At 39.8% G+C, this 20,335-nt stretch overlaps 1 protein-coding gene across 2 annotated transcripts in view; it reads left to right on the top strand.

The window, feature by feature from the left end:
* acap2b (ArfGAP with coiled-coil, ankyrin repeat and PH domains 2b) overlaps positions 1-18,828 on the top strand; it is a 50,899-nt gene extending 32,071 nt beyond the window's left edge. The window contains exons 10-24 of one of the 2 annotated variants that reach the window (XM_015011381.2): positions 5,245-5,357; positions 6,211-6,262; positions 6,733-6,833; positions 7,006-7,111; positions 7,363-7,571; positions 8,193-8,262; positions 8,403-8,497; positions 9,208-9,410; positions 9,923-10,024; positions 10,597-10,689; positions 11,535-11,761; positions 11,907-12,016; positions 12,093-12,203; positions 12,372-12,433; positions 16,146-18,828. In XM_015011381.2, the coding sequence (XP_014866867.1) occupies positions 5,245-5,357; positions 6,211-6,262; positions 6,733-6,833; positions 7,006-7,111; positions 7,363-7,571; positions 8,193-8,262; positions 8,403-8,497; positions 9,208-9,410; positions 9,923-10,024; positions 10,597-10,689; positions 11,535-11,761; positions 11,907-12,016; positions 12,093-12,203; positions 12,372-12,433; positions 16,146-16,249 (1,758 nt within the window). In that variant the 3' untranslated portion in view covers positions 16,250-18,828. The remainder of the gene's footprint in view (positions 1-5,244; positions 5,358-6,210; positions 6,263-6,732; positions 6,834-7,005; positions 7,112-7,362; positions 7,572-8,192; positions 8,263-8,402; positions 8,498-9,207; positions 9,411-9,922; positions 10,025-10,596; positions 10,690-11,534; positions 11,762-11,906; positions 12,017-12,092; positions 12,204-12,371; positions 12,434-16,145) is intronic. The other variant, XM_088005022.1, reaches the window with a different exon arrangement.
* The last annotated feature ends 1,507 nt before the right edge of the window (positions 18,829-20,335 follow it).

Genomic DNA, 20,335 nt, shown 5'->3' with positions numbered 1-20,335 from the left:
TAAGTTGAACTGAATGCTATTTTTAAGCATTCTTGCTCTATCTGTCTGGCTGCATCTATCTACACCCTTCTAACCATGTTGTCTTCTCTTTCCTTCTGCTTTTGCTCTTCTTTCATCTCTTTTCTCTAATCTCTCCAGGCTGCTCTGCAGGTAAGTGGTGTTTCTTTTCCTTTTTCCCCTCATTTCTACTTCCATGCAACATCTGCATGAACATAGTTTAGTGTTGGGTCTCTGGAAGGTCAGAATTGATTTCTGCAGGTCTCACTGTTTAGAAAGACTTCACTGATGAAGACGTTTGATTGGCAATGTGGATAATAGCTTTGAGTTAAGTTGCCATGCATGCTTCTGTGCTTTGTGCTGTTGATGCGTTTATGAGTTTGCTGAGTTTATTGAATAAGTTAATTCTGTTTTGACACTTCAAACATCACATGACTTCACATGGTGTATTCATCCTCAGGCAGGTTTGGTCCTTCACAGTTCCTATTCAGTCTTTAAAAGAAATGCTTTTCTTCACATTTATTTTCGGTTGTCGCACATGTTTTCTTCCAAATTGGTTCAAGCAAAGCATTCAGTTAATTAAATTATTTACTCCTGACATAGTCCCTCATCTTGTGAAAACAAGGCTAAGCAGCTAACGCTTTTGCCTGCTAACCTTGGTGTAAAATTATTTCACTCCACTTCATTCTGGATACACAATGCCTTGAAAAAGTATTTTCCCTCGATTTTTGTCACATTCCCTTAATACCTCAAGCCACATAATGTTTTATCAAGATTTTATGTCATATACCAGCACAAAGCAACACATAAAAGCGATGTAGTGGATATGACGTATGGGTTTCAACATATTTTACAACTAAGAAGCTGAGAAATTTGGTTTTCAGTTATAAATTAAGTGTCTTTCTAAGTTTTCTCATTAATAAACAGAGAATCCAGGCATTCTTGTTAGAAAAACAAACAAAATCAGTGAAGATCAAGGAACACAGCAGACATGTCAGGGAGAATGATGTAAAGCAGGATTTGGTGATGTAACGATATTCCAGGCCTTGGATTTGTGCACAGACATGTTCAATTTAACTTCTCATAATAGAAACAGTCACACACAACTGCATTATATTTGACTATATGTGGAAACATTCAAGGGGTGTGAATACTTTTGCAAGCTCAAACCTAAAGTTTCTGCTTGTGTTTGGAAATATTTTGCCAGAAAGTTTGAGTTAAATATATAAGACCAATTAAAGGAACTTCTTCTTCTATTAAAAACCATCCACATCATCACTCAGTCGTTTATCACGTTACTTCCCCATTATGCAAGAAGGAACCTAGAAGGTTTATTTTTGTGCACAATAAAAAGATGGCATCATGATTCTGCTATTGAAATCCTTATGGGAGTTTAAATGGGTCCTGAGGTTGTGTTTAGAATGCCAATTCTGTGCTTGTGTGCATTGTTCAGCAGAAACACTGATGTCAGACCATGACACAGCTTTAAGAAACACAGTCACGTGCTGCTGGACCGTTCTATCTCTGTCTTATCTAACAAAAAATAAGTAGAGACCAATAGTTTAAAACAGCTGCAGACATTTTTTATGTGACAATAAACTCCTGTGACTTAAACACTTAATAATAAGCTTTTAGAAGAGGAAGCTGAGCGTACTACCATCAAAGAGAGGTCATGTTTTATTCTCTAAGTCCTCTGTGAAACCAACCCCAACACACACAAACACACACACACACACACACACACACACACACACACACACACACACACACACACACACACACACACACACACACACACACACACAAACGGGTGACCTTTTGCTCGGATCCTGAGTCCTCTGGAGGAGGAGCAGCTGCTCTAGTTGGATAGACACAGCGTCAGGAGAGGCAGGGAGGTGACGGTTTGTAGACACGATGATCCACGAGGCTTCAAGTGACTTCAGTCACTGAGATGCCACACAGACTGAGGAGCTGACCAGTTGTCAGCCATACGGGGAAACTCATACAAGTTAGCAAGGAGAAACTGAGAAAAATGAAGATTTTCAGCCGTTTTCACTATGTGTGGTATCTGGTGAGTGCATGTCGAGCATGTAACGGTGTCACTCTGCCAATGTCCACTCGAGTAGTGTTTGGTTTTATTTTTTATTATTTTGCTTCAAGTTTTCTCTCGTTTGGACCGCCTCTTCTCCCTTTCTTGGAAATGCAACCTTTCTTTTCTCTGTGTGGTTCTCTTGCTGTTTGTGTGAAATTTTAGGAGGCGACAGAGCTTGACTTTTTACCAGACCATCGCAGCTTTTGTGCCTGGAGGTCGACCTCTGTACGTAGTCGATGCATTGACTGCCATCTGGTGTCTGTGTTGTAACCCCACCTGCCTCAGCCCATCATCCCCTCGTCAGCACATGCCTGGAAACTGCATTGCAGTGTTCGTGTAGATGTTTGCATCTTTGTCCGTCCCCTCACTTTTACAGCCCGACACATGCATCAGTGTTGCTCTCCTCATGTCAGCATGTCAGTATTGTTGTCAGTGTCTGCTATAGGGAGTTTTGATTGCTGGTTTGATGTGAGGGTTGTTGTCCATTTCCACATTCGGTTTTTAAATGACAGGACCAGGAAACCACAGCTTTGAAGCGCTTCAGTATAATCTCTTTTTTAGATCTGTAGCTGTATATTGTGACACTGCAGTAAGCTCCCAAAATAAGATAAAAACTTTATTAACCCCACAGGAAATTTTTGGTATCACAAATCTTAACCCTTAAGTTAAAATGAAATCTTTTTCAACACAAAGCAGCGCACAATTGTGAATTGGAAGGAAAGGGATTTTCAAGGTGTTTTCCTATATATACCTACATATAAAATACAATGTGATGAAAGCACTTTCTCTCACCCTGAACCTGCTAACCAATGAAACACAGTAGTGATAGTATCATGTAGTGGAAATTAGAGACGTTCTGCAGAAAGAAAGGAGTGAAAGTTTCAATCTCCAGACATGTACCAAAAGGTGCTTTTACGAAGTATTGACTTGGAGGGTGGGGCTGAATACAAATGGATGCCAGACTTTTCAGAATTTTTGGAGGGAAAAAAAAGATTAGATTAGCATGCAACATTTTCCTTTTACTTGACAATTAAAATCCCACTAAAACACCTAAAAGTTTTCTCCTTCAATGTTACAAAATGTTAAATAGGTATGGATATTTTTGCAAGGCACTCTGGTTCCCAAAACTGATTTTGTCATCTTATTGATGTCCAGGAAGTAAGCAGGAAGTGGTGGCCATTGTCACAACCTGCTGTATTTCTTAGGTCACTTCCAGTCGACAAACACAGTCATCGGCACTGAAATGTTTACAGACTCCTGCAGGTTTATGTTTGCTTTGTTTATGACTGTGTGATGTTTTGGTTTCAGCCCAAGGCTTGTGGAAGGTGGACTTGCATTGTTGAAATTATAGTTTTATAGCTATTTTACAACATTAACAATACTTGACAGAAAATCCCCAAATAGAGAAACCATTTAGTTCCTCTAAGTTAAAATCCAGTAAACTAATGCCATTTTGAATATATCAGCTCGCTTACAATTACAAAACTGCTTTTCTAACCCAGGAGATTTAGAAACCTCCTGGTTTCTAAACCGCCAATGTTTCAACAGATCTGAAGACTTCAAGCTGTAATTGCTTATGGAGACGCTGATGCTTGCTGTAAATTGACTCTTCAAGGACACACACACTATCACACACTCTTGTGTAGTTGTACAGGGTGGTGCCTAATGTCACCTGAAGCTGGGGAGAGTGTGGCAGCACCTGAGGTAGTTAACGCAGAGCAGTCTCATAACGACACATGAGACTGAGTTACAGCAGACATGGAGGATATTCAGACAGACTCTGTGATGCCTCGCTCTTCACTATGCAAACTACAAGCAATATGGAAAGCAGCAGCTTCATAGTCTCACTGGTTTCAGATTTTCTGAGCTGCTCTGATTTTGACCAATCGAACATATTATTCTAAGAGCGAATTAAATAATGTTCTGGGTGGTTCTGTTGGTAGCCTGTATAACTGGTGTCGGAGCAATAAGTTGGGCTCATTTCCTGTGAGATATGGAGTTTGCCCAGGTTTCCCTTTGTCTCCGATTCTGTTCATGACCTTTATGGAGAGATTTTCTTGGTGCGGCCATAATATTGAGGAAATCCGTTTCGGTGGCTTTAGGATTGGGCCTCTGATGTGATTCTGACCAGGGTGTCAAACTCATTTTCATTTCGAGTCACATCAAGATCATGCATTTCCTCAAAGGCCAGTTGTGGTGTGGCAGAACGCATTAATGAAACTACCTATCAGACTGTTAATACATTATAGCTTTTTCTGTATTCGGAGTACATCTTAAAATTAAATAGTATTAAACATTTTTCACGTTAATGTACTCTGGCATAGTACAAATAAAAACTGATTTGATTTGACTGATAAAATCATAAACCTGGCAAACGATACGACCATAACCTCGACGTTCTCTGGAGTCTAGAGGGCTACGTAAACAGTTATGGCAGCTCGGCCTTGATAGAGGAAGTAGTTTGGAATCCAGAAGGAAATGTAGGAATTACAGGATCAGCCACATTTATGCATCCATGCAATTGCTTTTTACTTTTATTTGATTTATATTAACCTGGGAAAAAAGTGAGAAGTATTTGACCTGCTGACCTCCAATCATAGACAGTTGAGGGAAAATTGGTGGTTTCCAGTCTTTGGTCGATTGCTGTTGTTTATTCTTTGCATAGATTTTCCTTCAAACATATTTTTTTTTCTATTGAACATATGAATTGAACCCCTGATTTGAATTATTCAGCCTTGCCATTTATTTATGTCACAGTTTATTTTATTAGTAGGTTGGTTATAAGCATTTATGTATTTTCTTTTCGCTTGATACCCTTTATGTATCGTTTGAGGCAAATAAATGATAAATGTGTGTTTCTTTATTTCAACGTGTTGCATGCAGTGGTTATAATTTAAAATGGCCGCTGTAAGTCAGGCCTGCTGTCTCACTCTTGCTTGATTTTTTTTTTTTTTCTTTTTAATATATATTCAGTTCAGGCTGAGCAGCAGCTACCCTCTGAAATACCACTTAGCTCTCCTCAGTAATGCTCCAAATTCGTTTTATACCACTGTAGAAAATAAGCATCGTTGGAGGTTTCATCCTGTCTGATTATTGTTCTGTTACGTTTTTTGTTTATACGTCCATGTTTCCTTTTTTTTTCATGTGGTTTCCAGGATTTCTCAAATGACGACACGAAACTGGAGTATAATGTGGACGCAGATAATGGCATTGCAATGGAGGGTTATCTATTTAAGAGGGCCAGTAACGCTTTCAAGACTTGGAACAGGTAATGACACACTTGAACTGGTGGCTTAGAAGTAATCTGTACCAGATATAACTTTATTAGTTTTAAGACTGAAACATTTGTGAGTAGCTAAACATATAAGAAGTTTTTTTTGCTCTTTTGCTTCAAAGTAGCATGTATTGTTAATATTTTATGAGGAATTAGGAGGTAATGACATATAGATTCAAGTAAATGTGTCCCAACACATTTACTTGAACAGGGCACGTTGACTTTTTTTGGTACAGAAATCTCTTCATCCCCTCTGATCCTGCAGCAGTGATAGTAGGGCTCTTTGCTGCTCAGATGGCAATAAAGCTAAAAAATTACCACAAAAACAATCTGACTTCAGCCCAGTGAGCATGTTTGTCAGGCAGAAATTAAAGTTTCCAGAAAAGTGATGGTTAAAAGAAGCTACTTCAAAGCATCTTGAGTAAAGAAACACAATGATTTCCAGCTTTATTAATCCTAAAACTTTTATTTCCAAAGGATTTGCTTTCAAGTATAGAAAATAATCCTGATATGCTTTGAAAACATGTTCAAAAAGTGCATTTTTCATCAGAGTTTGTGCACAGTTTCGCCATAAAACTACAGTAACTCCATAATTCACATTCCTTAACTGTCATTCTTCTCTTCCTTGAAATCTCTACTAATTTAACAGACTGATAATTGTCTGGTGATGTATTACTGCTTTTAAACTCTAAATGTATTAATACATTTTGTGTCTTGTTTTTGAGAATTAAAAAAAGTTATCTATTTAGTCATCAGTTTCTCTGGACTTCCATGTGAGATATTTTCGCAGCATTTCTGCTCATTGCATGCGACCGATTTTCCTCTTAACCATGTGCTCTCCTTTCAGACGTTGGTTCTCCATCCAAAACAATCAGCTAGTTTACCAGAAGAAATTTAAGGTATGTCAACTGACTCCCCACACCAACCACACAGAAAAAATGTTTCTGTTTTGGGTTTTTTTTGTGTGAGTATTTTTAGTTTACTGCTGTAAAGCAAATCTTTGAAACAGCTGTACTGTGTGGAGTAAAGCACTCCTGCACCTCAGGATGGGTTTCTGTTTTGGTTATAATTCTGAACAGTATTTGTATTTATGATTCAGTAGAAAATAAACACATCTATCTTTCACCCTTGTTATGAATGTTAAGAATTCTTATTTATTACTAATTCAAAATTATAGGTGGTTTGATAAAATCTACTACCCTCGAATTTAAATTAAATGGATGGTGAAAGCAAAGTGACAGTACATTGTCTATAAGAGTAATATTAAAACTTTTTAAATGGTGTTCACATTTCACGATTTCAAGAAACAAGGTGCGTAACTACGTGTGTGTTTTGGGTTACTTCATTTTGTTTGTCTGCCGCCCCACAGGACAACCCGACAGTAGTGGTGGAAGACCTGAGGCTATGTACAGTCAAGCACTGCGAGGACATCGAGCGGCGCTTCTGCTTTGAAGTAGTTTCACCCACAAAGTAAGTCAGAATCACATGAACATTTCTAGCAGTCTTAAGAAATACCAAAGTATAACAGAAATGCATGTAGAAATGAAGAGTTTGGGGTTGGAGGAGCAGCAAATCTATCATTTAAGACACGCAAACAGATTTTCTCACAGCTGCTGTTTGATGCTTGTGTTCCCCTGTGAAGGAGCTGCATGATGCAGGCCGACTCAGAGAAGCTGCGGCAGGCTTGGATCAAAGCCGTCCAGAACAGTATCGCCACCGCCTTCCGCGACAAGGGAGACAGCGGCGAGGTAAAGCAAAAAAAAAAAACAACAAAAAAAACATGAGAGCATAAATCTATTAAAGTATAAAAAATGATGTGAGAAAGATTCAGATGTTAAGTCTTTTAACGGCACAACTGAATAGGATTTAATTTTAGAAATGTGTGTGAGAGGAGAGATGTGGACTTCTGGTGCAGTTTTCAGCTGTTTATTTAAGTCTTGAGTTTAATTTACTGTCTATTCTGAACACTGACCGGTTTCCTCATGCAATCCCATGCCAGAAGCTGGACAGGAAGTCATCCACGTCAACAGGGAGTCTGGACTCCGGAGGGGAACCCAAGGAAAGGTCGCTGAAAGGAGAGAGCGCTCTGCAGAAGGTCCTGGCCATTCCTGGCAACGCCTGCTGCTGTGACTGTGGCCAGCCGGACCCGCGCTGGGCCAGCATCAACCTGGGCATCACTCTCTGCATTCAGTGCTCTGGAATCCACAGGTAGAGTCACAGACGCTTTCCACACACCGATAAATGCTCTCAAAATGCGACAGGTTTTTCTACATTAAAAAAACCAGCAAAACTAATAAACCAAGTGAAAATTTTGGGTGAATTGTATTTTTCTTTTATAGATCTTACATAACGCAGGTCATGTAGAGTTCACGTCAGCTCTGTGAAAACAAAAAATAATTAAAACTTGTTTGCTTTTGTAAGTTTGGAGAAATATTTCCTGTTATGGTGTGAAAAGCTTTGGGATTTGTGAAATGTAAACCTCCGATTACACAAACCCTCAATCTATGTGGGATGTTGTCACAACATTTAATTACTTTGCATAGCAATGTTAATTAAAGCTTAATAAGAAGGTGACGAGGTTCGTTCCCACAATCTACATTATAAGAAAATAATCTAATGGCATCTCTTTGTTTTTGACTCTTGCACACAGGATATATTCATAGAATAAACTTCACTACACAAAGATGAAAAGAGTGAATAGAAAAGAAATCTTGCTTTCTAACTTCACAGTGCAGGAAAGAGAATCAAATATCCTCTGTAGCTTAATTCACTTGTGTTGCTGTAATATGTAGTGATCTTTTTCTTTACTTTTTTGTTTTCCCCGTACAGGAGCCTGGGAGTGCATTTCTCCAAGGTTCGGTCTTTAACTTTAGACTCATGGGAGCCAGAACTGCTGAAGGTAATCCGGCCTCATTGTTGAGATTCATATAATGTCAAGTCTTGACCCTGCTGCAAACCGTGTTTTATTCTGATTTATGCCAAGTTCAGTAATTATTGTTGTTTTTTTTTTTGTTGTTTTTTTTTTATGAATTTCAACAGTTGATGTGTGAACTGGGAAACAGAGTGATCAACCAGATATATGAAGCTCGACGAGAAGAACTAGGAGCCAGAAAACCACAGCCGGGAGACCCCAGGTACAAAACTGCTAATGTTATTACATTTTAGGCAATGAAATGTTTATTTTCTTATTTAAAAAAGGAATGTAATTATTTGGGGAAGGGGTTGCATCTTTTAATGTATATTTAATGTTGTACATTGGTAAAAGACAATATCTTACCAAGTATTTGTGGTCTAGTTTCAGTAACTTTGAATAAGCCCAAGCTAACTTACAAGGGACACTTCAGCAAGATATAGTAAATACCTATATAATATTTTAAATCAATGATTTCTTAATACTGATGAAAAAGTACTAGTTATAAGAGAAACAATCTACCAGTGAAGCAGTCAGACTTTTTCATCAGCATTAAGAAATTACTGCCTTACAACAAGCTCCTATATCTGGTTGGAAAGTTACTTTTAAGTTAGTTTTGTCTTATTTCAAATGCACTAAGATATTTGCACTATAAACTAGAACAAAAATACTTGGTAAGGTTATGTGTTTTTGCAGTGCATAAAGAAGCTTAAGTGGCTAAATAAAAAAAACAAAATCTGCAGAATGTGGCTGTTATTTTATCTGATTGCCAGAATAATTGATGACTTAACTAAAATAATTAGTTGCATCCCTAATCTGCTGTTTCTTTTTCTTTTACTGAACACCATAATGGGCCCTGGAAAAGTATTCATAGCTCTTGACCTCCTTTGGCTGCATTAATCAGCCCAACATGTCTGTGTGATTTGCCGGCAGACACGAGGTGGAGGCTTACATCAAAGCCAAATACGTGGATCGACGTTTCGTCCGCCGGCCGTCGGATGAGGAGCTTCGTACCAAGGTTGTTTCTCTGAGCAAAGAGGAGAAGAGGCTGAGCAGCAGCTCGGACCACCTGCCGCCTAAAGCCCCTCCGCCCACTCCCAAACTTCGGCCAGGCTCTCATGCGTCTGGACAGTCAGGTCGGTGCCTAATAAAAACACCATGTGGCTCTCTAACCCAACTTTCAGAATAAGAAAAAAAAAAACATTTTAATGTCACCATGACTGCGATCTCACTACGTTTAGAAGTTTTGAGAGCATTTCAGGTTTGCCTGGCTGTAAAATGTTACTGGATCTGGATGTGGGGGGTTTTCTCATCCAGACTGTTGACTTGACAGCTGTGTGGTGTTTGTAGCCCACCCATCGGCGTAACGTACGTTCTTTGTGAGCAGCTTATGTCTGCAGCCTCTTTGCTTCGCATTGCTTTTTGCAGTCTGTCTCTTCCAGTGTTAGCCCAGCCTGTAGTCTAACCATCTGTTCCCCCTACCTTGCTTTCTTCTTTCTCTCCTCTCTCATTCCTTTTACTTTTACTCCCTTCATTCCTCCCCTGGCTGTTCTGTGCTTCTGGACTAATCCCCCTTGTATTTCTGACCTCAAAACTCTCCAACCCCACCCCGCCACCTTAACTGCACTTCCCATCATCCCTTGCGTAGCTGCTGCCTGCGGCAAAGAGGCCCGCCGCGACTCTCTCTTCTGTCCTGATGAGCTTGACTCGCTCTTCTCCTACTTTGACACCTCCTCCAAGCTCAGGAGCAGTAAGTAATTAAAGCTGAATATTTGGCTTGCTTTCCGTCCCCCCCTCTGCTGTTTGTTTTGAATTTTACAGTTTTGGGAGTAGCGGCCCTTTATCCTTTCTTCTCTTCCTTTCTCATCCAGACTCATGCTGTCCTGTAAGCTTTGCAGAACATGACATGTTACTGTGTTTATAAAGGAGGAGGGCAGTATTTCTCTCACTCAAACTGGTATTTGCACTTATATCTGTGTCATTGTTTTGTTTTTTTCTTTCTTCCTTTTTTATGTTTTGTTTTTAGGAGCCGGGATCTTAAGGTGATGGAGTCTGTCATCCAGGGCTCTGTGTTGTTTACCGTCATTTAGTTGTTGCCAATAAGAAATATTAGGTGTGCCTTCCTAATCAGTCTGCAGAAACCTCAATAAAGTTCATAAAAACATTTTTTTTAAAAACTTTCATTCAGGAACATCTGGAGTTTCATTTTGATGATCTCAAATCAAAACTCATCAGCTGGAAGGTGTTCCTTTTATTTCACGCTCTTTGGCAACAACAGTTTCATGTCAACCACATGTAGTGAATCAGATTGTTGTTTCACAGTGAAAAGTGCCGACAGCGGCATTCAGAACAGCGCCGATGGGAGCAGGGAGATGCTGGCCACCACTCCGTCCAGTAACAGCCTGGCAGATGCAGGTGAGAGGCCCCAACCCTGACGAGTTGCTTTTTGAGATCCTTTTTGCCTACTTCATGCTGCCAAACAGGTTCTATTTAATGCTTTATTCACATCAGGCAAATGCTACCCAAGAGTGATTTTTTTTTTTTTTTTTTTTTTTTTTTGTTTTTGCGACGATTTTTTTCACTACCAAAGCAATCAGATTTGTTTCACTTCCACATGTGGTGCTGACTCGTGTCCGTTTGTTTTCAAAGTGTCTGCAGTCATGTTGCATTTCATCTGACTTTTTGCACCAAAAGGCATTGCTATCACTTGTCCTCTCTTTTTTCTTAGCTTCCCGTTAATGAACCTGACAACACTGTCGCCTCTCGTTTCTCCACAAATTTAAAATTGATCCATAAACAGCAGTATACAATATGTATTACTTCCATAAGTTGTATGCTATGTGACGTCAATGTTGTTCTGCACATACAAATCACTTTGTAGTAGCAATCTCGCTGCAGTTTCATTGAATTAGAAGAATAACGGCCATGCAACAAAATAAATAAATAAATAAATCAGTCAAAAATCTGAATTGAGCATCTAGATGTGTGAAATTATTTCTTGATTTGACAGTAACCAGGTTTTTTTGTTTTTGTTTTGTTTTTTTTGTCGCTATTTAAATCGCGCCCATTCCTTTTTCACATTAGGTCAAGAAGATTTCAGTAACTTTGTTCTATATTAAATGAAACCATTGTTTAACAAGTTATTTTTGCAAGCAGGTCACCAGTTTGTTTGGCCTGAATCGTTAAGGTTTGACTAAGAAGAAGCATAAAATAAATGTAAGAGTATAAATATGACACAGATCTTTCCCTCTAATTTGCAGAAGCTGCAGAGGCTCCCCCCGTGCCCGCCACGCTCCCGACCGCGTCGCCCTGTAAGGAGGTGGTTTTCTTCGAGCCGAAGGAGTACAGCCCGGGTCTGCAGCTCTACTGGGCGTCCTTCAGCCGCAGCCTGCCGGACATGGCCGAGGCTCTGGCCCACGGCGCCGAGGTCAACTGGGTCAACACCGAAGAGGACAAGAGGACGCCACTCATCATGGCAGTGCATGGGGTCAGTGTGAATTTAAGAAGTCCTGTCAGGTTTATTATAGATTTATTCATTGGTTAATTTGTTATAAATGCAATGAATCCAACACAGAACTTACTCAAATGTGTAGTACAGTTAGAATAAAAGCCCATCATGATATCTTCTCCAGGGCTCACTGGTCACCTGTGAGTTTCTGCTCCAAAACGCAGTGAATGTGAACCAGCTGGACGCTCAGGGCCGAGGGCCGCTGCACCACGCCACCATGCTGGGACACACGGGGTTCGAACACACAGCCACGCCGATCTGCCTCTGACGTGTCTAAAAACAGAGCATCTCACCAACTTCTCTGTTACAGGCAAGTCTGTTTGTTCTTGAAAAGAGGAGCAAATCAAAACGCCGCCGACATCGACGAGAAGACGCCGCTGAGCATAGCAGTGGAAGCGGCAAACGCAGATATTGTCACGTTGTGAGTTTTATTCCTTATTGCTCAGAATTTCTATATATGATTAGAGGTATGAATACTTTTGCACTGAGCTGTAAAGAGATTGCAGTGTTACTAAAATCTTGCTAAATCTTTCACAGGTGCAATTTGTGTTCTGATTTACGTTTCCAACTTGTTGCGTTTCTTCGTCAGATTGCGGTTGGCCAAGATGAACGAGGAGATGCGGGAGGCGGAGGGGCCATACAACCCATCAGGTCAATATAACTCCAACAGCCCCACCGAGATGCAGTACAGGAAGTGCATGCAGGAGTTCATTAGCCTGCAGCTGGACGATGAGTCTGATTAGAGGTGTAAAAGCTCAGGCTTCAGAGTTGGGCTCAGTTAAAGCAGCAAAACCGAGAAAACAGAGTCTCTGAGCTTTGCCACATTTTCTTGAAGGAACTCTGAAAGGAGATCTGTGACTAGTTAGCTTAGCCCAACTCTGTTAGCTGAGCTCCTGCTGGGAGCTGAGCCAGCCTCTGCACCATTTCTCATCAGGTGTTAGACAGGAGAAACGTGACGCAATAAAGCCATCAAATCTGAACTGTAAGTCAGAGTTTTGCTTCCAAAAGCGAGTGACTTTTCCTTTCTGTGACTGTTATCATGTGGGATAGCACAAAACGTATCTGTTTTTGTCAAAGGTTTCCTCTGTGTTGGAGGAGCCTCTCTTAACTTACAGCCACTGTCCAGAAATGAAAGTATTTATTGCTACAATGCAAAGTAGCTGCCTGCTGAACTCAGTGACTTCATCGCAAGATCTGGCAATAATCAAGATGTTTGAATGAAGCTCAGTGTTCATAGGGTAGCATAGTGTGTGTCTGTAAGCTATAAACATCCGTTTTTAGAAATTATGCACATTCCAGTTATTGGTTATATGCAACTACTGTACCTTCTTTCTTGTGACTGTCTGGTTTTAAGGTCTTAATTACGTTCAGGGCTTGTTTACTTGTTTTTCTGGTCTAAATATATGATCCGTCTTGCTGTTTCTACATGCCTGGATAAAAAAGAAATCTATTTTAGAACATTTTTGTTTTATAAAGTACCTTTAGCAAGCATGTGAGAGCTATTTTCACTGTACATGTTGTAAATAATTCATGTGTATAGTTTGTGATTAACAGAATACGTTAGGAGTGACTGTAGCTGCAGAGTGCCATGAGGATGTTGTATTTACATCCTTGGGTACTTTTATTTTTATTTGATTGAAAGGTACTTATGAAGAGTCAGTGTCCTTGCTTGTTGCTTATGCTCACAGGAAATCTAAAATTGTAAGACGATCGTCTGGAATGTTAGCGGATTTCTCTTCAGATATACTAAAACCCGTTTAGGGATGATGCGTCGTCAAGTGCAATAGCCTAGAAAAAGATGGATATGTAACTGTGTGAAGCTTTTTAAAAAAAAAATCATCTTCTAGTCCTGGCTTCTCTGTGTGAGAGTCATGTGGGAGCTTTAAAATTGCAACTCATATCAAAAATCTTCAGAAAGACTGTGGAATGAGCTCGGTTTGGTTTTGCTGATTGAAATATACCCCAGTTTCATCTCGTATGTTTTCTTCATGCTGCATGAAATCATCCAAGGGGTCCTGAAGCACTTTGAATTAATGGGAAGGGAAAGAGCGCCCCCTGCTGTACAACACGAGACGTTTAGAAAGAAAAATGTCAGCGAAAGAGCAAACTACTTCATCACTGATTATGTGTTTTTATGGTAACATGTGAAGATGCTGCTTGTGATAACCACTGGAGGGCGCACTGAAGAGATTTTTGTACCCTTATTATTTTCATTTTCTTTATCACATTTGGAACTGATTGGCAAAACAATAATATACATACAGTGCTTTGAAAAAGTATTATTTCCTTTTCTGCTATTGTAACGTTTCTGTTACAATAGCAGACCTTTACTTATTCGATTTTTATGTAACAGACCAATGCAAAGTAGCGCATAATTGTGAAGTGGAAGAGAGGGGGGCGGGAGAATTATATGTATATATTTGCAGAAAATGAGAAATGGTCAAAATAATGGAAAAGATGCAGTGCTTTCAGACCTCAAGTAATGCAAAGAAAACAAGTTCATACATTTATAAGTAACAATACTAATGTTTTAACTCTAGAAGAGTTCAGAAATCAATATTTGGTGGGATAACCACGAGGTTTTCAATGGGGGTCAGTGCAGTGGGCTCTTAATTTTTTTTTCCAGAGCTGTAAAAATATATAAATTAAAAGTGTGGGGTGCATTTGTCTTCATCTCTCCTGAGTCAAAACAGCTTTTTCTGAAATTACAGCTTTCAAGTCTTCTGGGTTGTGTCTCTACCAGCTTTGCACATTTAATGAATAAAATTTCAGCCTCAAAGAGAACGCACAGAAGCACAGCAGTGAACTTTAATTAAGTCTCATCAAAGATTTTAAATCAACTATATCCTTAGCTTCAGTTTATCTCGTGCTCTACTGTGTTTTTGGTCTGTATAAAATATCCCAACAAAATGCACTGAAGTTTGTCGTTAGGACGTTCAAAGGGTGTGAATACTTTAGCAAAGTATTTTGTTAAAGTTTTTAACTTGTGTTGTAAGAATATGCAGGAGGTAAATTAGCAACAGAATAAGCATGTTGTGCCACCAATGGGTTTTGTTTTTGACTTATAGTTATTGATTATGAGAAGACTGATGGATAATTAGGTGGAAGGTCCATGAGGAAGATCCAGCCTCATTGATCCTCCATGTTTTTATGGAGCTGAGTTCATCTTTGTTTGCGGTTTAATGAGATGGGATAAAAAAGCAGCAGAGTGGTTCTGAATCTCAGAAATGGCATGGAAGTTAAAAACTCACAAAGTTCTACAGCAATAGTTTTGGAGAAAAAAAAACCTAAAACGAAGATTTATTTTGTCATCGACTCAGATTGAGAACCACTTTCCTGACGTAAGCAGTTCTTCTCATCTTATCTGTTTTTGTATTTTGCTTTTCATTTCTCGCTCTCCACCCCAGAGTTTGTGCCTTCCTTCTGTTCTCTCTGTTTCTTTGGGGTACTGAGGCCAACACAACTGTATTTTTGTACATAAACTCCTGCACTTTAATCACAATACAGTTGTTGAGGAAAAACAAATGTCTGTGGGCTCCTTTATTTCCTCCTGAGCGGAGCGCTGCTGGCTCTTCCTGTTCTCCTTCTCTCCTCTGTGTTGTTCTGTTTCGTTTTCTCGAGCCGCGCCGACTCTCTGTCAGGTAGGGACGACTTTTTCTTCCTCTGTTCTGATGGAAACTTTCACTGCATGAGCTTCTCAACTCTGACCTGTCCTGCTGCTGACCTGGAGCTCGTTCCCCACACTGTCTGGAAAAGTTTGGAATTTGATCCAGGAATTTCCTGGTCGGGATGAATGTTTACAAATATTTGCATCTTCTGACTTTTTTCCTTGACTCTGTGTGTAAAAGTTGTGTCCAGCTGTTTATTCTAATCCTTCCCTATCAGTAGATGCATCCCTTTATTTATCCTTCCATCCTGCCCATTAATTCAATTGTCTGTCCATCCATACGTTTGTCAGTCATCCATCTATTTGTTCATTCATCCATCTCTCCTTCCATTGGAATATTTTTTTACAAATTCTTTTTTGTTTTACTTTAAAACTTGTCAAAAAAGAAAAACAAATCAACGCTTTGCAAGTCTGAGTCTGAAAAATCATGTCTAAACCCTGAATGTGGTAAATGTATTTCCTCATTACTTTAGTCAGAATTTTAATTCTGTCTTTGCTTCACTTTGCGGCAGCAGCAGAACTAGAAAGATGTAGTTTGCCAGCCTGACGGATTTTAGTAACGAAAAAAAAGAAATAAATCTCTCCGGCTGATTGTGGAAAATAACCCGGCGCTGAACATGAAAAACAGCTGCAGGTCTTTCATTTTCCTACTGCGTTTGTTTATGTTTGTTCCACTTGTTTTTCTTTTCTTTACAGGGGACGAAACCTACCAGGACATCTTCCAGGACTTCACCCACATGGCCTCGAACGACCCGGACAAGCTGAACCGCTACCAGCAGTACGACCCTCAGAGACCCTGACGCTGCGGCGCTACCGCCGCCGCAGCCCAGGTCAGACTTTCACCACTTCAAAAAAAAAAAAAAAACCTAGAGGCCTGGAGTGACGTCGGCTTTCCTTGCAGGATCATTCGGAAAGAATCTCGTGTCACTTCTAGTTTTTGTAAGAGTCTGGAAGCACTTTGGTCAGCTGAATGAAAAAAAAAAAAACCCTCATTCATTCGTTTGCTTTTCAGTTTGACCTTCCTGCTGCCAGCCAATGGTACAGTGTTAAAGCTGTTTGAAAGGATCTCAGATGAAAACTGAACTCTGAATGTAGAGCAGTCATAGTTCTTTGACCAAGTTTAACTTCTCCCATCCGGATGTGCGAAACATATGTAGAGAAGTTATGGGGGGGAAAAAAACCTTTATTGTTTTTCATGAAAGGTTTGGCCTGTACATGCTTTTACTTTATTTGCACAAGTCTCTTCATGTACTGGAAGCAAGCCTGTTAATATTTCATTTGTGATTTTAAAACATTGATTTAAGTAGATTTGTAAATGTTAATAGTTTTAATGTTTTTGTGCCTGCAGATTGCATCATTGGAAGATTTGGGGGTGGGGGGGAACATTTTATCTTAGACTCTTGAACTAAATGTTGTGGCAAGAAAACATCAGCCAAACATGTTAACTGACAAGTTTTCTTCCACATCAATAACACACCATAAAAAAAGACAAAGCTACTTTCAGTACTGAAAAGGTGCCACACTTAAAAGTTTTGAGTCATCAAATTTAATAATCAGGTGAGTAAATGCAGAATATGGTTTATATAGAGAGTTAATCTACTCAAATCAACTTATCCTCCCCAGAGCCAATACCTGGCAGAAAATGGAATATTTTCCCAGATGTTTTGGGATCCTTAAGCTGTTTTTTTTTTTTTTTTTGTTTTTTTGCGCTAATATGAGTCGTGTCTTTGAGTTCTTTTTCCCCAGTCTCTTTCTTCCTGTTGAATCGTGAACTTTGACCCTAACCAGGGCACTGGAGGCCTGCTCTTGCTGCTCTTTGAGTGGCTTCTCTTCTCCATGTTTTCTCCTGTTTTGAATAATGACTTTACTGGAATTCACTAGAATAAAGATAATAAATAAAAAATAAATAACATTAAAAAAAAAAAAGCCTTAAAATGACTTTTTAACCCTTTCTGGATTGACTGACATTATGACTGCTTTTATTTTCTTAAACGCATTTTGATCAGGGCATGACGAGTTGTTCTGCTTCGTGTTGTCAGACAGGTCCTTGTGTCAACAAATGAGGCATCTTTTCAACAAGGGGGGTAATTGTGAATTCACACGAGGCCAGCTTTACTTACCTTCTCTTTGTCTTGAATTAATGTTCACTTAATGATCTGAAACATTTAAGTGTGACGAACAAAACAAGAAAAACTGAAAAACCCATAAAGGGGAAAATCCTTTTTTCACTGCAGTGCAGCTGTTTACCTCAGTGGTGTCCGAAGTCGGTCCTCGACGGCCACGACCCGCATGTTTTACCTGGTTCAACACACCTGAATAAAATGACAGCTCATTAGCAGAAACGAGGGAGGAGGTGATTGGACCATTTGCATCAGCTGCGTTAGAGCAGAGCCGTCTAAAACGGGCGGGACGCCGTCTGTCCAGGACAGGACGCCGTCTGTCCAGGAAAGGACGCCGTCTGTCCAGGACAGGACGCCGTCTGTCCAGGACAGGACGCCGTCTGTCCAGGACAGGACGCCGCCTGTCCAGGACAGGACGCCGCCTGTCCAGGACAGGACGCCGCCTGTCCAGGACAGGACGCCGCCTGTCCAGGACAGGACGCCGCCTGTCCCACGAGTGAAGCTTGTTTTCTACGCCACAACATTTAGCTACAGAGTTGTTGCTCCTCCTCTTGCTCTTCTGCTGCTCGTCTTGCAGAAGAAAACGGAGATCAGCCCAACAATCATAGTAAAAATGTCCGTTTTGATAAATTCACAGACGTTAATGCATTGGTAACGTATGCATCCAGCCGAGTCGGAGCTGGTGCATACGGGCAGACAGCAGAGGGAACTGATCATGAATGAGTTTTCATGTTTAATGACTGCATTTCTTTTTCAGTTGAGGAAAAGAAGCTTAAAGTTTAAAGTGTTTTTGTTGAATAAAACTCAATTCAAAGTTTGTATCTAGTATTTCTGAATAAGTTCCCAAATGGAGAAATTCAGTTTTAAAGTTCAGATGGTGATTTCAGCATTTTGTGCTGAAATCAGGTTAAATATGATACAGCTCTGTTTTATCCTGTAAGTTCTCTCTCTCCTTTTTTTTTTTTGTAATCTCTTTGATATTTTGTGTAGATTTTTCTGATCAGAGGACAGATTTGTCCAAAGCAACATGGGATACAGTTTTTGTACATTTTGTACAGATGATTTCAAATTCTCAAGACTGAAGTATGGAGTTAGAGGTACTTGAATGATTTAAATAAGCTTTTATATATGCTGTTTGTATCCTTTGATAAGCATAGCCTGTTTTTATATGTGCTGTCTGTTTGCCTGTATACATGTACTGTATAATACACCTTTAATGATATCTGCAAGGTCTTAAATACACCGAAACAAATGATTCACCTCCGATTGTTGGGTCTCTTTTTGGTTTGAATGGGCAGGAGTGCATGGATGCTTTTTGCTGATTAAAAAAGTTATTTTAGTTTTTATTTGCTCAGGTTCTTTTTAGTTCGCCTCTGCAACAAACTGCATTCTGAAATTTGTCCAGCAGGGGGAGAACTGCTTCCACTCCCCCTTCACACTGTGAATACAACCTGGAAATCAAAACTCCATCCATCCCTCTTTATTTTTTACCTTTTTGTCATCTGCATAAAAAAGATGTTGAATGGCAAAAAAAAAATAGACTATGGAGTATGAAAGCTAATTTATGCCATGGAAATAACATAAAATCTCAAGAAGTCATAATTTTGACTTTCAAAGTCATTTAGAGATTAAAAAGTCACTATTTCTCTAAGGAGACATGCTCCTGTGGAAGCCCATTTCTCATAATCATGACTTTATAGGTCATATTTATGACTTAGAAAGTCAAAATTATGACTGAACCTTAAAATTTATGTCTTTATATCTCATAATTCTGAAATTAAAGGTCAAAATTTTGACTTCCTGTTGGACTTTTTTCTTTCATGGCAAAAATGAGCTTGCATGGTCGAGATGTATGGAATTATGGACAATTTAAAATGTTTTTTTTTTTTTTTTTTTTTTTTACAGCATTTAACGTGATTCATCTGTTTCGTTACGACTGAAACAGTTAGCCGGCAAACATAAAGTAGACTCCACTCTTATTACTCCACTAATGTATTTTCTTTTACAAGGTTATAAAGATTAATAATCCCTCCTTTGATTAATTGCCCCGATAACTTCCTGCTTCTGTTTTTTACCGTCTCTGCGGATTAACCACATCTGCCTCATGACCCTAATGACCTAAACTAGCAGCGTGTTCGTCCCGCCTCAGTGTCCACGTGGATGAAAACCGACCCGGTGCCCATTAATACGTGGCACGGGCTCCTTCCTGCTTTAATAATCACAAGGTGTTTATTTCTGCAGCTGTTTAAACAAAGCCCACCACAAACTACTGAGTCTGCCAACAAATCTGTTTAGTCTGCTGCTAGCTAATGTTCCTCACAACAAATGCCACAACAAAACTTCGCCTCAAACACAAAGTGCAGTTTGGTCGCTGCTGCTTGTTCGCCATCTTATTTTATTGGCCGGTCCGCTCTTGAGACTCGCTTTTTGTTCCCAGGAGCGTCGAAGGCTTCAGTTCAGACGCCGCATTCCCACCTGGAAGTCATCCTGCAAACATGTTGCCTTAACTACATTTGTGCCCGACTGAGAGAGAAACTGATTTCTGGATAAATGGCACAACACGAGGAACTGGAACAGAGATGTTGCAAAAGCATTTTGCAGCTGAAGGGTAAACTTGAAACATTCCCCGATGCTCGTTTTCCTCTAAACGGTTAAGTCGTCGACCTGCTTCCCTCCTGTCCCGTCCTGCCTGCCTGCAGCTCGTTTCTCCTCGCCCTCTGCTCTGAATCTTCTCCTTCCAGGAAGTCTGCGGTCTGCTCGCCTGTG

The sequence above is a fragment of the Poecilia mexicana genome, unplaced genomic scaffold (assembly GCF_051168715.1).
Source record: "Poecilia mexicana isolate PSO_F unplaced genomic scaffold, ASM5116871v1 scaffold_4, whole genome shotgun sequence".
In the NCBI taxonomy this organism is placed as follows: domain Eukaryota; kingdom Metazoa; phylum Chordata; class Actinopteri; order Cyprinodontiformes; family Poeciliidae; genus Poecilia; species Poecilia mexicana.
The sequence above is the reverse complement of the archived record's forward strand: the minus strand, read 5'-3'. Positions and strand labels throughout refer to the sequence as shown.